Consider the following 15989-nt stretch of genomic DNA (forward strand, 5'->3'; position numbering starts at 1 on the left):
CCTTAGCTTTTTCACTCAGAGCTGATTCTCTGCCAGGCACCAGTGGCTCCTGTCTGTAATCCTAGCTGCTACTCCGGAGGCGGAGATCTAAGGATTATAGTTCAAAGCCATCCTGAGCAGGAAAGTGTGAGATTTTTATCTCTAATTAACCACTAAAAAAAAATGAAAGTGGGCTGGGGATATAGCCTAGTGGCAAGAGTGCCTGCCTCGGATACACGAGGCCCTAGGTTCGATTCCCCAGCACCACATATACAGAAAACGGCCAGAAGCGGCGCTGTGGCTCAAGTAGCAGAGTGCTAGCCTTGAGCAAGAAGAAGCCAGGGACAGTGCTCAGGCCCTGAGTCCAAGGCCCAGGACTGGCCAAAAAAAAAAAAAAAAATGAAAGTGGCGCTGTGGCTTAAAGTAGTAGAGGGCTAGCCTTGAGCAAAAGAGCTCAAAGACAGCACCCAGGCCCTAAATTCAACAAGCCCCATGACTGAACAACAACAACAACAAAAGGCTGGTGCTCTACCACTTGACACACCTCCACTCCTGGCTTTTTTGTAGTTAGTCAGAGATACAAGTCTCACAGACTTTCCTGTGGAGGCTGGCATTCCAACTGAAATCCTCAGATTTCAGCCTCCTAGAATTAATTAACAGCTAGAACTAACAGGTCAGCACCTCCTGTGCTCTTGCTATCCATCTCTCTCAGTCTTCCTCTCCACCCCTCCCTTTCTCTCTCAATGAGTGAAAGCCATTGATGAGGTTGTGGGGGTTCTGGGGACAGGTACAACCAAGCCAGAAGAAGGACCAGGCTGGAGTACAAGACGGTGGAACAGAGCTATTTGGAAAATCAAGGCAACAACATTAGCCTGGGTCTGGATTCAATGTGGATGAGTCAGAACAATGGAATTCCCTGGTCTGGAGCAGATGGTAGAGTCAAGAATCCTATTTGCATGCATTTTGTTGGATTTGTGTATTTGCCATCTGGGTCTGTGTGGGGTGGGAGGCAACTAGGCTTTGTGACTCAGGAATTCAGTGACAGCAGTTAGGAAATTTGAGTCAGCCACCACCAGCCACAGGTGAAGGAAAATAACAGGAAGCTCTTACAAGGGAGGTGGGAGTTAAAGGCCCCCCCCTCTCCCAAAGGTGCTGTGTACTGCTGCCTTTCTTGTTTGGGCAAGAAAGCCCGGGCAGCAAGGTGGTGGAGAGTAGTCTCTTGCCAGTAGAAAGGACAAAAGATGGGTATGAGGGGGTTGAGGAACATAGAGAGGGGGGCTGTTTGAGGCAGTTTTCTCCATGGTATAATCTTAGCACTTGAGAGGCTGAGGCAGGAGGATCTTGAGTTCAAGTCAAAACAATAAAAATTGTGGCTAAGGAATGGGTGGTATCTTAAGAGGAAAGGAAGTTCCTGATAATATTTGTTATTTGTTTGTTGGGTGGGTACTCAGGGCTTGAAATCATCCTGGGTGCTCAAGGTTGATGCTCTACCAATTGAGCTACAGCTCCACGTCTGGCTTTTTGGTGGTTAATTGGAAATAAACATTCCAGCCCAGGCTGGTTTCAAACTGCAGTCCTCAGATCTCAGCTTCCTGGCTCACGCACAGGAATGCGCCACTAGTGTCCAATTTTGAATTACAGGCAAATTAAGTGGCAGGCAAAGCGCAAACTAAGCAGGAGGCCCTTTTGACACGGGTGTTAGGTGTCTGGTGGAATCCAGTGGATGTGGTTTGATGTCTACACCCAAGGGAAGTCAAAGGTCCCAAGGGAGGAAATGAGAGAGATCCACATGCCTCTGCCTGGGTTCCTCGGCCTCCTTGTCCCAGTGAGGCTTGAAGGAAGGGGTTGTGTTGAGAGAGATGAGGAGGATGACATCAGTCAAGATGCACTGTACTTATAAACTTATTTGTTGAATGGTAACCACTTTGTACAACTAAAGATAACTTTTTTTCAAAATGGTGGGATACAGGCAGGAGTTCTCAGGCATCTGACTTTGCCTTCAGCCTCCAATGTACAAAGGCACAGGGGGTGTTAGCTGGAGGAGTTTGATGGTGAGGTCCTTCAAGAGCCATGCAGGGAGAAAGGTGCCCAGTGGGGCATAGACACCTCCTTGAGGGGGATTTGCTCGGAGCTCCTCTTCTGTCCTCATCCCCAGGCTAAGGAGAGAGGTCCTCTGATGAGGGACTAGGAAGCTGGTGAAGAGACTTAGGTGCTGACCTCCAATCCCAAGTGTTTTTCTGGAACAGTGGGGTTGAAAGGACCAGCAGGTGTTTTGGGAGCTGCTGAGAGGCAGAAGTGGAAGTCAAGACCTCAGATGAAAGAAGATTGTGGGAGAGTTTTCAGCACCTGCCCACACTCCTCCCACTCCCCAAACAGCGTCCATATGTCCTTCAGCTTCATGTAACCTCCACCCAGCCACTTTATGGAGAGTCTTCGGCTAGCTAGAGCTCTACCTAAAAGTCTAGAGAAGGTCCCAAAGGTGGGGTGGATGGGTGCATGGGATGATCTGTGTCTCTCCTCTCAGAGGCTACTTGCCCCAAGGAAACAAGCATGCAGCCGTCTCCGAATGTGCCCGTCCACAATCCAGTTGCCCATGTCCTTCGGAGCAGTCGTGGGGGACAGGTTTCATTGGCAAGGCCTCCAGGAACGTAGATGTGGGGGGACAGTGCATAGGGCTGTCCTTGATCCCCTCAGTCAGACCTTGGATCCGGGCAGGGCACCACACCTACGCAGGACTCTTTCTAATGCACCAGGGGCCCTGGATGCAGTCCCAGCACTGAGATGCACCCGTGTAGAGGGATGCCCATGTAGAGGTTGTAAGGGGAATAGTGCCTTGCTGGGGAAGGAGGTGTGCATGGGACAACCTGGGCGCCGAGGGCTGTGGAATTGTTTACTGAGGAGCCACCTTGGGCCTGGCCAGGAGTTCACCGTACCGGTAGGACGGGCCAGAACTCAGTGCAGAGCACCATCGTCTCCCAACACTCACGCTCAAACATGCGCTCGAGCGCGCGCGCGCACAGACATCTCTCCGAGCCAACCCTGCTCCTGCATGTCTAGGGAGGGACCCGGGGCGGCGGTGCAAACCCGATGCCGCGGATCTGGAAGGGGGAGCAGGCTCCGTGGGCCTAGGCGGAACCCGGGGAAGGTGCGCCAGCCCGCGTCAAGTTAGTTCAGTCGCCCGCGCAGGAGGAGTGGAATCAAGTGAGAGGAGCCGGGGGCTTGGGGCGGAGCCCGCGATGAATGGAGAAGGTGGGGCAGGCGGCGGGCGCGGCCTCCGGACGCCCCCAGCCAGTGGGCGGGGGCCGGCGGTGCATTTAAAGCAGATGTCTCGCCAGTCCTCCCGAGCCTGCTGCGGGTCCCCGGCTCTCTGCGCCTCTGAGCTCACCCAGGTGTTTTCTGCCCCATTGACGTCCCAGTCCCGACCCCGCGACGCTCGGGCAGGCGCGTGCGAGCCGGTTCCACAAGGTCTGGCTAAGTGGCTGTGGGCTCCCGGTGGCGGCGCTCTGGCGGATGAGGGAGGGCGGCGGGCTGGCGAGCCGGACCCCGCCCTTCGTGGCTCGGCCTCCTGTGGCCGGGCGGGGCCGTCGGGGCGGCCTTAGGACCCTGGCCAGGCCACGGGGCGGGGCGGAGGGTTGGTGTGTGCCACTGGAGTGAGGGGAAACGCCGAGTGTGAGGTCCCAAAGAGCCGGGTGAGGAGACCCCTGTGTGTGCGCGCGCGCGCAGCCACCAGGCGGCCAATTGCTGGGGTCACGGCCGCGGCCACCAGACGTGTGTCGTCGCAGCTGGGCTGTGGCGTGTTCGACCTGGCCCGCGAGGCCAGGGCGCTGCAGGGACGCGGAGCCGTCGGGGGCACCAGATCCCGCCGGTCCGGGGGGCGGGGGGGACTCTCAGCCTGGGGCAGGGCCCCCCTGGGGAGAGCCCGAGTCCTGGCGGGTGCACGCTGGCGGGACGCGGAAGAGGGTGCCTCGTGGACAGAGCGCGCCGCGGGGAACACAGTCGTTTTTAATCCTCCTGTTTGAACGGGTGATGAGGTTGGTGGAGGAGGGGGGTGGCTCAGAAGTGGGGAGACTGTGGGGTTCCCAGCACCTTTGAGGCCAGGATTCTGAGCCAGCTGCGCTGTTGGTGGTCTGGGTTGAGTCCTGCCTGGCACTTCCCCGGGGCGCCCGGGACGTCTGCGGGGCAGCCGCGGGACCTGAGCTGGAACCCAGTTTATCCCGCCATTTACCCGCACGTGCGTCACGCAAAGGGAGGAAGATGTTCCCTCCAGCCCCCCTCGCCCGCTGTCCATTTTCCCTTCACTGTCCCATCTGGAGGCCCCTCGGACCCCCCCTGCCCCGCGTACGGTACCTCCTCATTCTGCCCTAGGCCCCTGGAGCTGCAGATCGCAGGCTCTGCTCCCCTGCACGCGGCAGCGCCCGTGCTTCTTTCCCTGCACCCTTGGAACCCACAGCCGGGAGCTATCCCGGGCCCGAGGCGGGGAGGGCGCCCAGCACCTTTCCAGCTTCCCCACTTTCACACCGGGCCCCTTCTCCTTTCTGGATCAGCGGGCTCCGCCTTCCAGGCGCCCGGGATACCCCCCTCTCCCCCTCCCCCCACCCCCGGGAGGGAAGTGCGTGCACGCACATTCATGGCAATTCGACCCGGACCGAGTCTGGTCGGAGAAGAAAAGCACAGGCCCAGAAACTTGGTTTCAGATCAAGAGAGAGGGAGAATGGAAGGTTCTGCTAACTACCTTCCAGCTCTAGCGCCAAGGGTGGATATGGCCCTACAAATCAGGATTAATGTAGCCAGTATTGCTAACGGGGTGGAGGGTTGGCATCCTCGGAAAGCCCTTTTTCTCCTCGCCCCTGGCACACCTGGGCAGCCCCTTGTAGATAGAGGAAGTTATTGTTTTGCCCTTCCTGGGGTTGAACTCAGGGCCTGGATGCTGTCCCTGAGCTTCTTTTTGCGTAAGGCTAGTGCTCTACCACTTGGGCCACAGCACCACTTCCAGCTTTTTCTGAGTAGTTCACTGGAGATAAGAGTCTCATGGACTTTCCTGCCAGAGCTGGCTTCCAACCGGGATCCTCATATTTCAGCCTCCTGAGTAGCTAGGATTACAGGAGTGAGCCACCACCACTGTCTGGCTTACATGGAGGAATTTAGTCTCTTCAACTAAGATTGGCTTTTCCTGGTTCCACAGGGACCTCCTTCCAAATTCTGTTGCTGGGAGTCCAGCTACCATCCCTTGGTGGCTTGGGATGGGGTAGGTTGCACGTTTGGAGCTGGTCACAAGACTTCACCTTTCCTTGTAGAAAACTCTTCCGCCATGTCACACGCTTCCACTGTGTCACAGAATGGCTTTCTTGAGGATTCCAGTGAAGACTTAGGTGAGTGCAGAGAAAGCTCTTCAGATAAAACATTTTTAGAGACCTGCCATGCCCATGCTCAGGGCTGGTGCTGAAATGCTTTGGAACTTTACCCCCTGCAGGGGTCTGGGAGGGCTGCTGATCTTCTTTCCTGTGGTTCACTGTTAGGTGCCAGGTGTCTGAGCAGTATTAAGCCATATGTTGTGTATTCCCTTACCTCTCCATCTTCACCTACCTCTGCAATTGGCCCTTTAAGAAAATCTTACCTGGGCATCACTTGTCCCCTCTTAATCTGTCCTTTCCTAAGTCTCTAGGCTGGTGCTGTATTGCCTGTCCTGTGCCCAGCCCCGTGTTGTTTATCAGGAAAGTGTTGGAACAGTGGTAGTGTGCTCTTAACCCTGGGTTGCCGGAGGTGGGGGCTCTGTGCTAGGCTGCTTGCTGTGGTTAGATTAGCTTTGTGGCTGTGCTGTAGGATGGCATCATAGGAGCCCTGCAGGAAGCTAAGGCTACAAAGAGTAGCGCTCTTTAAGTAGAGGGACAAGATGGAGCCCCCCCCCCCCAAAGTGCTGTGAAGGATGGCAGAAGGCAGACTGAGACAGGTTGGTTTTGGGGAACCCAGGTATTTTTTTGTCTTGATGTGTATATGTGTGTGTGTGTGTGTGTGTGTGTGTGTGTGCGCGCGCGCGCGCGCGCGCTATTAGTAGGATGTGAATTCAGGTCTTCAGTCTCAGCTTTCTTGCTCACAGCTGATGCTCTACCACTTGAACAATAGGTTGAGTCCCACTATTTTTGCTGGTTAATTGGAGAAAGCATCTCTCAGACTTTTCTTCCTGGCCTGGTTTTGAACCTCAATCCCCCAGGTCTCAGTCTCCTGAGTAGCTAGGATTACAGGTGTGAGCCATGGACAGCAGGCTGGCCAGATGGTTTTAAATAAGACAAGTCTAGAATATGGAAGGCAGGGAGGACATTCTTTGACTTAATCTTTCTTCTCTGGGCTCTGGATGCAGTGCAGGCCAGAGACTGGGAGTCACTGGGCTCTGAGTTCAGGAAATCTGGGGAACCAGGCCTGGGGTATGCAGAGGAATCTGGTGACCTGGTAGGAAGAAGTGGAATTGAGTCAGAGTGAGTCACTGCCTTACAGGTGTAGGTGTGCTGCTGCTCAGGTGTTTGTGTCTGAACTATCCTAGGAGCACTCACATGTAAGCAAGTATTGGACAGTGAAAGAGGTTCAGGCTCAGCCAGAAGAGAAGTGGGGCTCTTAGAGAACTTTACCGAGGAGGAGGATTCCAAGTGAACCCTTAAGAAGGCCCTGGAGGGAGGGATACCCTTTGAGGGGAGTGGGCATATCTGGGGCACTAGACAACTGGCCTAAGAGAGATGTATGAGGAGTAGGAGTGGACCTCGGAAGCTGAGGCTTCGGGCAGGGCTAGAGGATATTTGCATGTTACCAGGAAGTCTTTCTATAGGAAGAGGCCAGATGGTGAAGATGGGGTCAGGCACTGGGGGCAGCTCTGGGGTCCTGCACTATGAGAAAGGCATGTGATAAGAAGCAGGGCTGAGATGAGGCTTCCTTCCTCACTCTATTTCTCTGACTCTTCCTGATTCCTGGCCCTTGAGCATTGTCTGGGCTGGGTCTCAGCCTAGATGAGACCCCACCTGCGCTCCCTGGCATTAGGGGCTCTATGCTCTGTGTTAACAGGGCAGCCAGAGATAGGAGTTTATCTGGAAACTGCAATAGCTCTGCCTTCCCTTGGGTTCCCTAACCTGGGGATTGGGTTCCCTAGCCTGGGGATTGAGGCGGGGGACGGGATGGACAGAGGCCAGTCAGTTTTATCTGCCCTGTGTACCCTGGGCTTAGTCAGTGGAATGGACATGTTAACAGTGCATGAGAACAGTGTTAGTTCTCGTAGCTGGAAAATGTTTGGGAATGTCCCAGGGGGGGGGGGCTCCAGCTCTATGTACCTGCTGCCACCAGAGTGATACCAGGCAAGACCAGAAATTCAGGCTCCCTGGGCTGAGGCTCCCTTCCTGGTATATGTGGGAGCCCTCACCAGTCACTGTGTCTAGCTGGACATTCCAGGGGAGTCTGCGTCTTGTGCTCCCCCAACCCCCGCACTGGTGTACAACATTGATGGCTCTCTTGGGTGTCTTTTGGTGACAGCTGCATCTCTGAACTATTTCAAGAATGACACGGATATCTCCAAAACCCGAGATGAGAACCTGCGGGATGAGACCTTTGACACGGCCAACTCCTCCATTGTGTCGGGTGAAAGTGTTCGGTTTTTTGTCAATGTCAATCTTGACATGCAGTCTGCCAAACCTGGTAGGAAGCCTTCAGGAGGGACAGGCCTGGGGGAAGTGGGGGCCTGGGGAGATAAAGGCCTGCTCTATCAAGTGAGACCTGAACAGTTGTGGTGGCATTCTGAGCTTTTCCCCATTTTTCTAGATATTGCCACTGGTGGCTGCATGCTCCTGCACACCTCTCGTAAGGTGAGGACCTACCCTGGGAGGTTCTGGGGTCTCTCATCGGAGAGAGACGCTTCTGTTAGATTCCCCAAGCTGTTCCCCTCTCCCATCATCTCCAGAAGTTTCTAAGCAGGTGTGTGTGTGTGTGTGTGTGTGTGTGTGTGTGTGTGTGTGTGTTGTATATGCATGCCCACGCACCAGTAGTATAGCGTGAATGCATAGCCTCACACTCTTGCTTAACTTTTTCCAAGCAAGGCTGGACCTCTACTACTTGAGCCACACCTATACTTAAAGCATTTAGCTGGTTAATTGGAGATATGAATTTTATGGCTGGCTTTGAACTGAAATACTCAGCTCTCAGCTTCCTGAGTCGCTAGGATTACAGATATGAACTTACCACCCTAAGCAGAGATTTTAAACTAGACCAAGGCTGAGCCTTCCCATTTGGTTTTTTTATTTTGTTTTGGGTTTTCTTTTTTTGCCAGCTGTGGAGCTTGGACTCAGGGCCTGAGACCTTTCCTTGGCTTCTTTTTGCTCAAGGTTAGCACTCTACCACTTGAGCCACAGTGCCACTTCCAGCTTTTTTGTTTGTGTAGTGCTGAGGAATTGAACCCAGTGCTTCATGCATGCTAGGCAAGCACTCTGCCACTAGGCCACATTCCCAGCCTGAGCCTTCCCATTTGGAAAGGAGGTGTTGGTTCTGGTGAGCAGGGGCAGCCAGAGACCACCATGGCGGAGGGGCCTAGGCAAAGACAGTAGTGTCAGTCACGGACCTGTGTGGTTTTGACCCTGGATGCCCCATAGTACCTGAAGTTAAAGAACTTTGAGGAAGAAATCCGTGCACAGCGGGACCTGGATCGCTTCCTGGCCCAGGCCAGCATCATCTTGGATGAAACGGCCACCTCTCTGGATGAAGTGCTGCAAACCATGCTAAAATGCTTCACCCAGGACCCCAACCACGCAGAGCCAAAATGTAACTTGGACCTGCTCATGGCCAAGCTCTTTACGGATGCTGAGAACCCCATGGAGGGTAAAGGTAAGACCTTTCCCCCCTCCCCCCACACCTTGGTGAGAAGAGGCTGGCTGATGGCCTGGCTGACCCTGGGTCTGTCTCTCCCTCCACTCTGTCTTCAGCCCACCTGCTGTCAGATACCATTCAAGGAGTCACCGCCACAGTCACAGGAGTGCAGTACCAGCAGTCGTGGCTTTGCATCATGTGAGTTGCCAGGCGACAGCCACCACACTTGGGGTGCCCCCTCCCCCAGGTCCCCACTTGTCACTCTGGAGTTAAGCATCTCATAGCCCTGCAGAGAATGGCCCACCCACAAGTGGCGCAGCTTTGTTTGGGATGAGGAGATCTAAGCGCCCTGTCCCATTTGGTGGTTTCCTTCCCTAACAGAGGCTACAGCTGGGGGTTCTGGGTAACTGGGAGCTGTGGCTCCTGAGGTGGCAGCAGGGTCCTATGTGCTCTTCTATCCCTACCAGCTGTACCTTAAAAGACCTACATAGGAGGCACGTGTGCATTAGCCGCCTGGTTCGCCCCCAGAACTGGGGGGAAAACTCCTGTGAAGTTCGCTTTGTCATCCTGGTGCTGGCCCCACCCAAGATGGTGAGTTCAGGTCTTGGGTGGCTTTGCTTCCCGGGAAGGAGGGTCTTCGTGAAAGCATCTCTGAAAGCCTCCTTCTTGCACCTGATCATTTCCATTTCTGTTGCATCTAAATTTCCCTAGAACTTGCTCAAAAAGTTTTTTCCTTAACTGGAAAGGAATTTTTTTTTCTGCAGTACTGAAGTTTGAACTTAGGGTCTGATGCTTTCTAGGCATTTGAGCCATATCTCAACTTTAGTTTTCAGATCCAGTAGCATGCTTTTAACCCAGGGCTAGCTTTGGACCTTGCTTCTCCTACCTAATAGGCCTTCTGAATAGCTGGTATTGTAGGTGTGCACCACTATGCCCAATAAATACTTATAATGATTCAAACATTGGAGTTTTTCTTTGGCCCACTCTTTGCCCATCCTAACTCTCTTCATTTATAATTTGTGGGTCAAGGATCCCTAATTTTACTCCTTGGATCATCACCACCCAATCAGGGACACCTGCTAAATATTTTTTTTTTAATTTTAATCTAATTAAGATAGGGTCTTTCTGTTTAACAACCTAGTCAAGTCTTGAGCTTGAGCATCTGCCTCTATTCCTCCAGGTGTTGAGATTACCATTGAAGATTACCATTGAACTACACTTCTGGCCCTCTGTTGGCAGTGTGTGTGTGTGTGTGTGTGTGTGTGTGTGTGTGTGTGTGTGTGTTTTCTAGAGCTTGAATTTAGGGCCTGGTCACTGTCCCTGAGCTTTTGCTTAAAGCTAGCACTCTACCACTTGAGCCACAGCGCCACTTCTGGCCTTTTCTTTTTATGTGGTACTGAGGAATTGAACCCAGGGCTTCATACATGCTAGGCAAGCACTCTACCACTAAACCACATTCCCAACCCCTGTCCCTGAGCTTTTATGCTCAAGGTTAGTATTCTACTACCACTGAGCCTCAGTTCTTCTTCTGGCTTTTTGGTAGTTAATTGGAGATAGGAGTCTCACAGACTTTCCTGCTCAGACTGACTTCAAATCACCATCTTTAGACTCAGTCTTCTGAGTAGCTAGGGTTACAGGCATGAACCACTTATGCCCAGCTAAAGGAGAAGAGATTTATATTGTCTCAGTGGTTTCAGAGATTTCAGTCTGTGCTCAGCTGACTGCATTGCTTTGGGATGAATACTGTAGTGAAGAACTCTTCATGGAGCAAAGCTGCACATCTTCTGGCCATGAGGAATCAGAGAAAGAAAGAAGGGAAGAATCCCAGGATAAGATGTAGCCTTCCAAGGCAGGCCCCCTCATTCTACTTCCTCCTCCTTTGTTTTCACCACCTCCCAATAAATGCCATCAAGTTATGAATCCATTATGGAATTAGCCCTTGTTTGGATCTGAGGCCTCATCATCCAGTTATCTCTCTATGACTGGATTCAGTGTTGGGGATGAAGTACTTGAGTCTTACCTAACCTTGCAAGGTCAAGCCCTAGCAGTTGACCTTGGACAGGTAAAAGAGACTAGATAATGCTGGACCCCTTTGGAAGTCCAATGAGCCTGCAGACCGTCAAAATATCACTGGTAAGACCTGGAAGTTTTGTTCCACTGTGGTTTCTTATCACACAGGATTTTCTTTGCTGCTTGCAGCAAAAATAATGTCTAAATTTATAAGAAAAATGCTGGATAGTTCTGGTGTCTGCTCACCTTGTAGGAAGGAACTGTGGCAAGATCCCCTGAAGCCTGAATTTTACAAAACCTGCTACCAATTCACTGGGGCACACCTGCCTGGGAAGGGCAGGGCCTTCTCCACTCTATAGGGGCTGCAGATGTGACTCTCCTATCCTCCAACTCCAGAAAAGCACCAAAACAGCGATGGAGGTGGCACGGACATTTGCCACCATGTTTTCGGACATCACCTTCCGACAGAAGCTCTTGATGACGCACACGGAGGAAGAATTCAAGGAAGCCTTGGTGCATCAACGGCAACAGCTCACCATGGCGATGCCAACGTTATGGGAATACAGCATGGTCTCCCTTCCTTCTCACAAACATCCGAAGGTACAGGATACAGGGCTTGTGTGGCAGAGGTCATGGGCCAGCCAGGGTTAATAAGTACTGTCTTCTCCCCAGCCCCCTAAGTTCAAGGACTTTTTGCGATTTGGGAAAGGCATCAGGGAAGACATTATGCGCAGGCTGCCCGTGTACCCACTGGACTTCACTGATGGTATGTGGCCCGGAGTTCAGATTTTCAGGCCCCAGGACCACATGTGTGCCCCATCCTGCATTTCCAACATCCTCCATTCCTAGGCATTATTGGGAAAAACAAAGTGGTGTGCAAACACATCACCGCCACCCTGTTCCTCTACTTTGCCTGCCTCCTGCCCACGCTTGCTTTTGGATCCTTCAATGATGAGAACACCAACGGAGCCATCGGTAAGGTGCTGGTGGCTAGCAGGGCTATGCGGGGCAAGGTGACAGGCTGCACCGCACAGCTGCCCTTCCCGTCTCCCTCCACAGACGTGCAGAAGACCATAGCTGGCCAGAGCATCGGAGGCCTTGTGTACGCGCTCTTCTCCGGGCAGCCGCTGGTGATCTTACTGACAACCGCGCCCCTGGCCATCTACATCCAGGGTGCAGTGGGGGTTGAAGTGGGAGATGGTGCCTGCGGTTCCGGGTCCAAGCTGAGCTCTGACCGCCCACCCTACCCCACTGCTTGCAGTGATCCGTGTCATCTGCGATGACTACAACTTGGATTTCAACTCCTTCTACGCGTGGACGGGCCTGTGGAACAGTTTCTTCCTCGCACTGTATGCTTTCTTCAACCTCAGCCTGGTCATGAGTCTCTTCAAGAGGTGACTGGTTCTTCCTCAGTTGTTGGGGATCCTTCAAGGCCAGGGATCCGAGTCAGCCTCATGCCGGCCTCCTGAGCTCCTGTAACCCTGAGTGGGGTGGGGTGCTCCCCAGTGGGCTATGGCAGGCTCATTGGGCAAGGCCTGAGGTGCTGGTCTCTTTGTCTGTGTGTATGGGGTGGGGGATGGTTTCTGCATAGGTTCAGCGAGACTCACTCTCCCCTAGTAACAGCCCCATCTTATGAGGCCTATCACCCCCCTGGCAGGTCAATGGAGGAGATAATTGCCCTGTTCATCTCCATCACATTCGTGCTAGATGCTGTCAAGGGCATGGACAAAAGTGAGTGGAGCTAAGCTGGGATGGAAAGCTCTGGACTGTGGGCAGATGGGGCAGAGGAGATGGAGTGGGGCTAGGGTTGCTCCTTCCCGTGGTCAGCTGTGGAGCTCACAGCTTTGGGGGCTGTGAGTGGCACAGTAGAGAGATCAGCAGCCCTACATGCTGAAGGGTGGCAGGGCTGCCCCCAGACAGGCCAGATGAGGGAAGAGGCACTGGGCCAGGCACGATGGGGTGTGGGGATGGTGGGTCAGATGGGCAGGTCAATAGATGGGTACTGGTTGACACAAGGCCAGAGTGCTCTTCTTTTTCCCCTCTACCTCCACTCAGAGGCCCTCTCTCCCTTCAAGAGCCTCCCTCTTTTCACTGTCTCCCTCTCCTGGGTGCCCTCCCTCCCCATCCAGGAGGAAGCTGGGCTCCGACCTCTGAGCTCAGGTGACTGAGGCTTATTGGCCTGTTCCACAGTCTTCTGGAAGTACTACTATGGCCATGGCTACCAGACAAAAAGAACTTCCTCCCTGGTGAACCTGCTGGGCATCAGCACCAGCCTTAATAGCACCCTCAACAGCACCCTCAACAGCAGCCTCCTGGACAGCCCCCCACAGTTAGCAAAGGAAGACCACGCTAGCACCACACACCCGGACCGGGCGACGGCAATCCTCAGCCTCCTCATCATGCTGGGCACGCTCTGGCTGGGCTACACCCTCTACCAGTTCAAGAAGAGGTGAGGGGGGGCCCAGGGGTCAGGGTCAGGGCCAACAGGTCCCCAGGCCATGCTCATAGGCGGGTTGTCTCCAGTCCCTACCTGCATCCCCGCGTGCGCGAGGTCCTGTCTGACTGTGCCCTGCCCATCGCCGTGCTCTGCTGCACCCTCATCAGCTCTTCTTGCTTCCGGGAAGTCGAGAGTAAGTTGGGGCTTGAGGGTGAGTTTGGGGGAGGGGGCTTATTCCCTGGGAGCTGCAAGCTAAGCGGGAGCCTGTCCCCTACTGCAGTGAGCAAGTTTAGCTACAACCCCAGCGGGAATCTCTTCAAGATAGCACAGATGCACCTGCTGTCCCTGGAGGCCATCGGCAGTACCATGATCCTCGGCTTCCTGCTCTCCCTGCTCTTCTTTGTGGAGCAGAACCTAGTGGCTGCCTTGGTCAATGCACCAGAGAACAGGTATGGCACTGGGGAGGGTGGGGCGAGGGAGTTACCCAGGCTTCTCGGGGGCCAGAGAGGCTCTGTCTGTGTGTGCCTGTCTTCTGCAGGCTGGTGAAGGGCACTGCCTACCACTGGGACCTCCTGCTGCTGGCCATCATCAACACGGGGCTGTCTCTGTTCGGGCTGCCCTGGATCCACGCCGCCTACCCCCACTCCCCACTGCATGTGCGAGCCCTGGCTTCAGTAGAAGATAGTGTGGAGAACGGGCTCATCCATGAGACGTGAGTGTGTCTGTGAGTGTGTGTGTGTGTGTGTGTGTGTGTGTGTGTGTGTGTGTGTGTGTGCCCCTGGAGACTTGGGAACAAGAGCTACGTGGGCTTGAAGCAAGGGGAGTCTTGGGCCATATAATCGAGAGAGGGGTATGTGACCTGGTAAAAAGGGGTCCAATGACAGCGGCCAGGGACAGACCTGTGACCTTTTGCTTTGTGGCCCTGCAGGATTGTGAATGTGAAGGAGACTCGGCTGACCTCACTAGGGGCCAGCATCCTAGTGGGCCTCTCTTTGTTGCTGCTGCCCCTGCCGCTGCAGTACATCTCCAAGCCTGTGCTCTATGGCCTCTTCCTCTACATTGCACTCACCTCCTTAGATGGCAACCAGCTCTTCTCACGTGTGGCCCTGCTGCTCAAGGAACAGGTGAATTCTTTGTCTGGGGAGGAACAGTGGGGTGGGGGACCCCGCCCATCACCATTCCTGCCTACATCTGGTCACTGCTGCCCACAGACGTCATACCCACCCACACACTACATCCGGAGGGTACCACAGAGGAAGATCCACTACTTCACAGGCCTGCAGATCCTGCAGCTGCTGTTGCTCTGTGCCTTTGGCATGAGCTCCCTGCCCTACCTGAAGATGATCTTTCCACTCATTATGATTGCCATGATCCCCATCCGGTATGGACTGACAGATGCAGAGGGCAGGGAGGCCGGCCTAGGGATGGGAGAGGGCAGGTAGAGGCGGGTGCCTGCTGTTTTCTCCTCTGGCCACTCACTTTGTGTCTTCTCACATCTCCTTCTTCTCCCCAGCTACAAACTGCTGCCCCGAATCATTGAAGCCAAATACTTGGATGCCATGGATGCTGAATATAGACCCTGACTGGCAGGCCCTGGCCCCTTCTCTTGGCCAACTCTCCAACCAACTCTCCACCCCTCCCATGTTGGCTCTGTGGCTGTGTAGGGAGGTGTGGGTGTCCGGGTTGTGGCTGTATCTTCACAGCTGTTTTCCAGGGCTGCGGTGCCTGGGCATTGTGGGGTTTTGTGTTGTGTGCTCACCACTCTCCCCATTAGCCTTTAGCTTTGGGTCAGGAACATTGCCCAGGGTGGGACTAAGCAGGGTGGATTTTCTTTTGATAAAAGAGTTGATGCCCGGGAGAGAAAACATTTCCTTGATTGTGTAAGGAACTCACTGTGCGCACATTAGAGAATAAAGCTATTTCTAGGCTTCTGTATGCTGCCTCTGTCCCTGCTTCCCCAACCCAGACTTGGAGCTGTGCTTGGGGGGGGGGGGGGGCGGCTCAGCAGTGTGCAGGATGACATGCCAGCACTTTGGGGGAAACCACCCAGCCAGGGCTGTCAGGGAGTAGTGATGCTCTAACCTCACGCATGAATTGCTCCTCACCCGTGTGAGACACCATTCTCAGTGGCCAAACCCAAATCCAGAGCCATTTTGCTATGAGGACCAAAGACTGAAGGCATTTCATGGCTACTGAGCGCACAGAGAGCCTGGGAAGGACCCGCCTGCATTGAGACCCCACTCCTGCTTTCTGTTACTGCCCTACAGTTTGGAGACATCCTTGACGCTGTATACTCTTCCTCACCAGGGAATGGTTTACATGAAATCCAGGGCAGTCTTCCAGTCCCTAAAGTCACTTGCGGAGAATGGCTTCACAGGGGCACAATGAGGGGTCAGGGGCTGCTGAGCCAGCCCTCCTGAGGGGTCTCTAAGTCTCTAGGCTGAATTATGTAATGCCAGCAAGTATTCCATCATCCTCCCCACCAGAAAAATAATTTGGGGTTATAATCATAAACATTTTAGCTACTCTAAAGTACAAAAGCATAAAGTAAAATCGACCAACCTTCCAGATGTCCACCCTGCAGTCCAGCAAAGACCAGCAGAGGCATCGCCTAATTGAGGGGCTGGGGGAGGCCGCAGGAATCTGGCACAGAGAGAGGCAAGACTGTGACTCATGATCCATGACTTAATAACAAGAAGGCAGGCATCTGTGGCTCAGGCCTGGAATCCTA

At 53.8% G+C, this 15989-nt stretch overlaps 1 protein-coding gene across 4 annotated transcripts; it reads left to right on the plus strand.

Annotated features, from left to right (window-relative positions):
• Positions 1-3266: 3266 nt before the first annotated feature.
• On the plus strand, positions 3267-15189 carry Slc4a11 (solute carrier family 4 member 11). 4 transcript variants are annotated; one of them, XM_048348889.1, is made up of 20 exons: positions 3267-3444; positions 5274-5348; positions 7489-7650; positions 7774-7817; positions 8598-8829; positions 8928-9009; positions 9279-9402; positions 11218-11421; positions 11494-11587; positions 11671-11796; positions 11881-11994; positions 12083-12215; positions 12479-12552; positions 13012-13270; positions 13345-13451; positions 13539-13707; positions 13797-13970; positions 14187-14382; positions 14470-14639; positions 14772-15189. In XM_048348889.1, exons 1-20 carry the CDS (start codon positions 3303-3305, stop codon positions 14839-14841), a joined length of 2751 nt encoding a protein of 916 aa, XP_048204846.1. In that variant the 5' UTR covers positions 3267-3302; the 3' UTR covers positions 14842-15189. The 4 variants fall into 4 exon arrangements, with proteins under 4 accessions (XP_048204846.1, XP_048204848.1, XP_048204847.1 ...); XM_048348890.1 differs by having other exon boundaries at positions 3318-3368; XM_048348891.1 differs by lacking the exons at positions 14470-14639; positions 14772-15189 and having other exon boundaries at positions 13763-13970; positions 14187-14329.
• Positions 15190-15989: the final 800 nt, after the last annotated feature.

The sequence above is a fragment of the Perognathus longimembris genome, chromosome 6 (assembly GCF_023159225.1).
Source record: "Perognathus longimembris pacificus isolate PPM17 chromosome 6, ASM2315922v1, whole genome shotgun sequence".
Lineage (NCBI taxonomy): Eukaryota > Metazoa > Chordata > Mammalia > Rodentia > Heteromyidae > Perognathus > Perognathus longimembris.

What these genes read in the sequence shown, in the direction of transcription:
- Slc4a11 (XM_048348889.1), top strand. Translation starts at nt 3,303, where the DNA reads ATGTCTCGCCAGTCCTCCCGAGCCTGCTGCGGGTCCCCGGCTCTCTGC. An exon ending in TTGCTTCCGGGAAGTCGAGA is followed by an intron (nt 13,452 to 13,538) that starts GTAAGTTGGGGC and finishes CCCCTACTGCAG; the next exon opens with TGAGCAAGTTTAGCTACAAC. An exon ending in CCCTGCTGCTCAAGGAACAG is followed by an intron (nt 14,383 to 14,469) that starts GTGAATTCTTTG and finishes TGCTGCCCACAG; the next exon opens with ACGTCATACCCACCCACACA.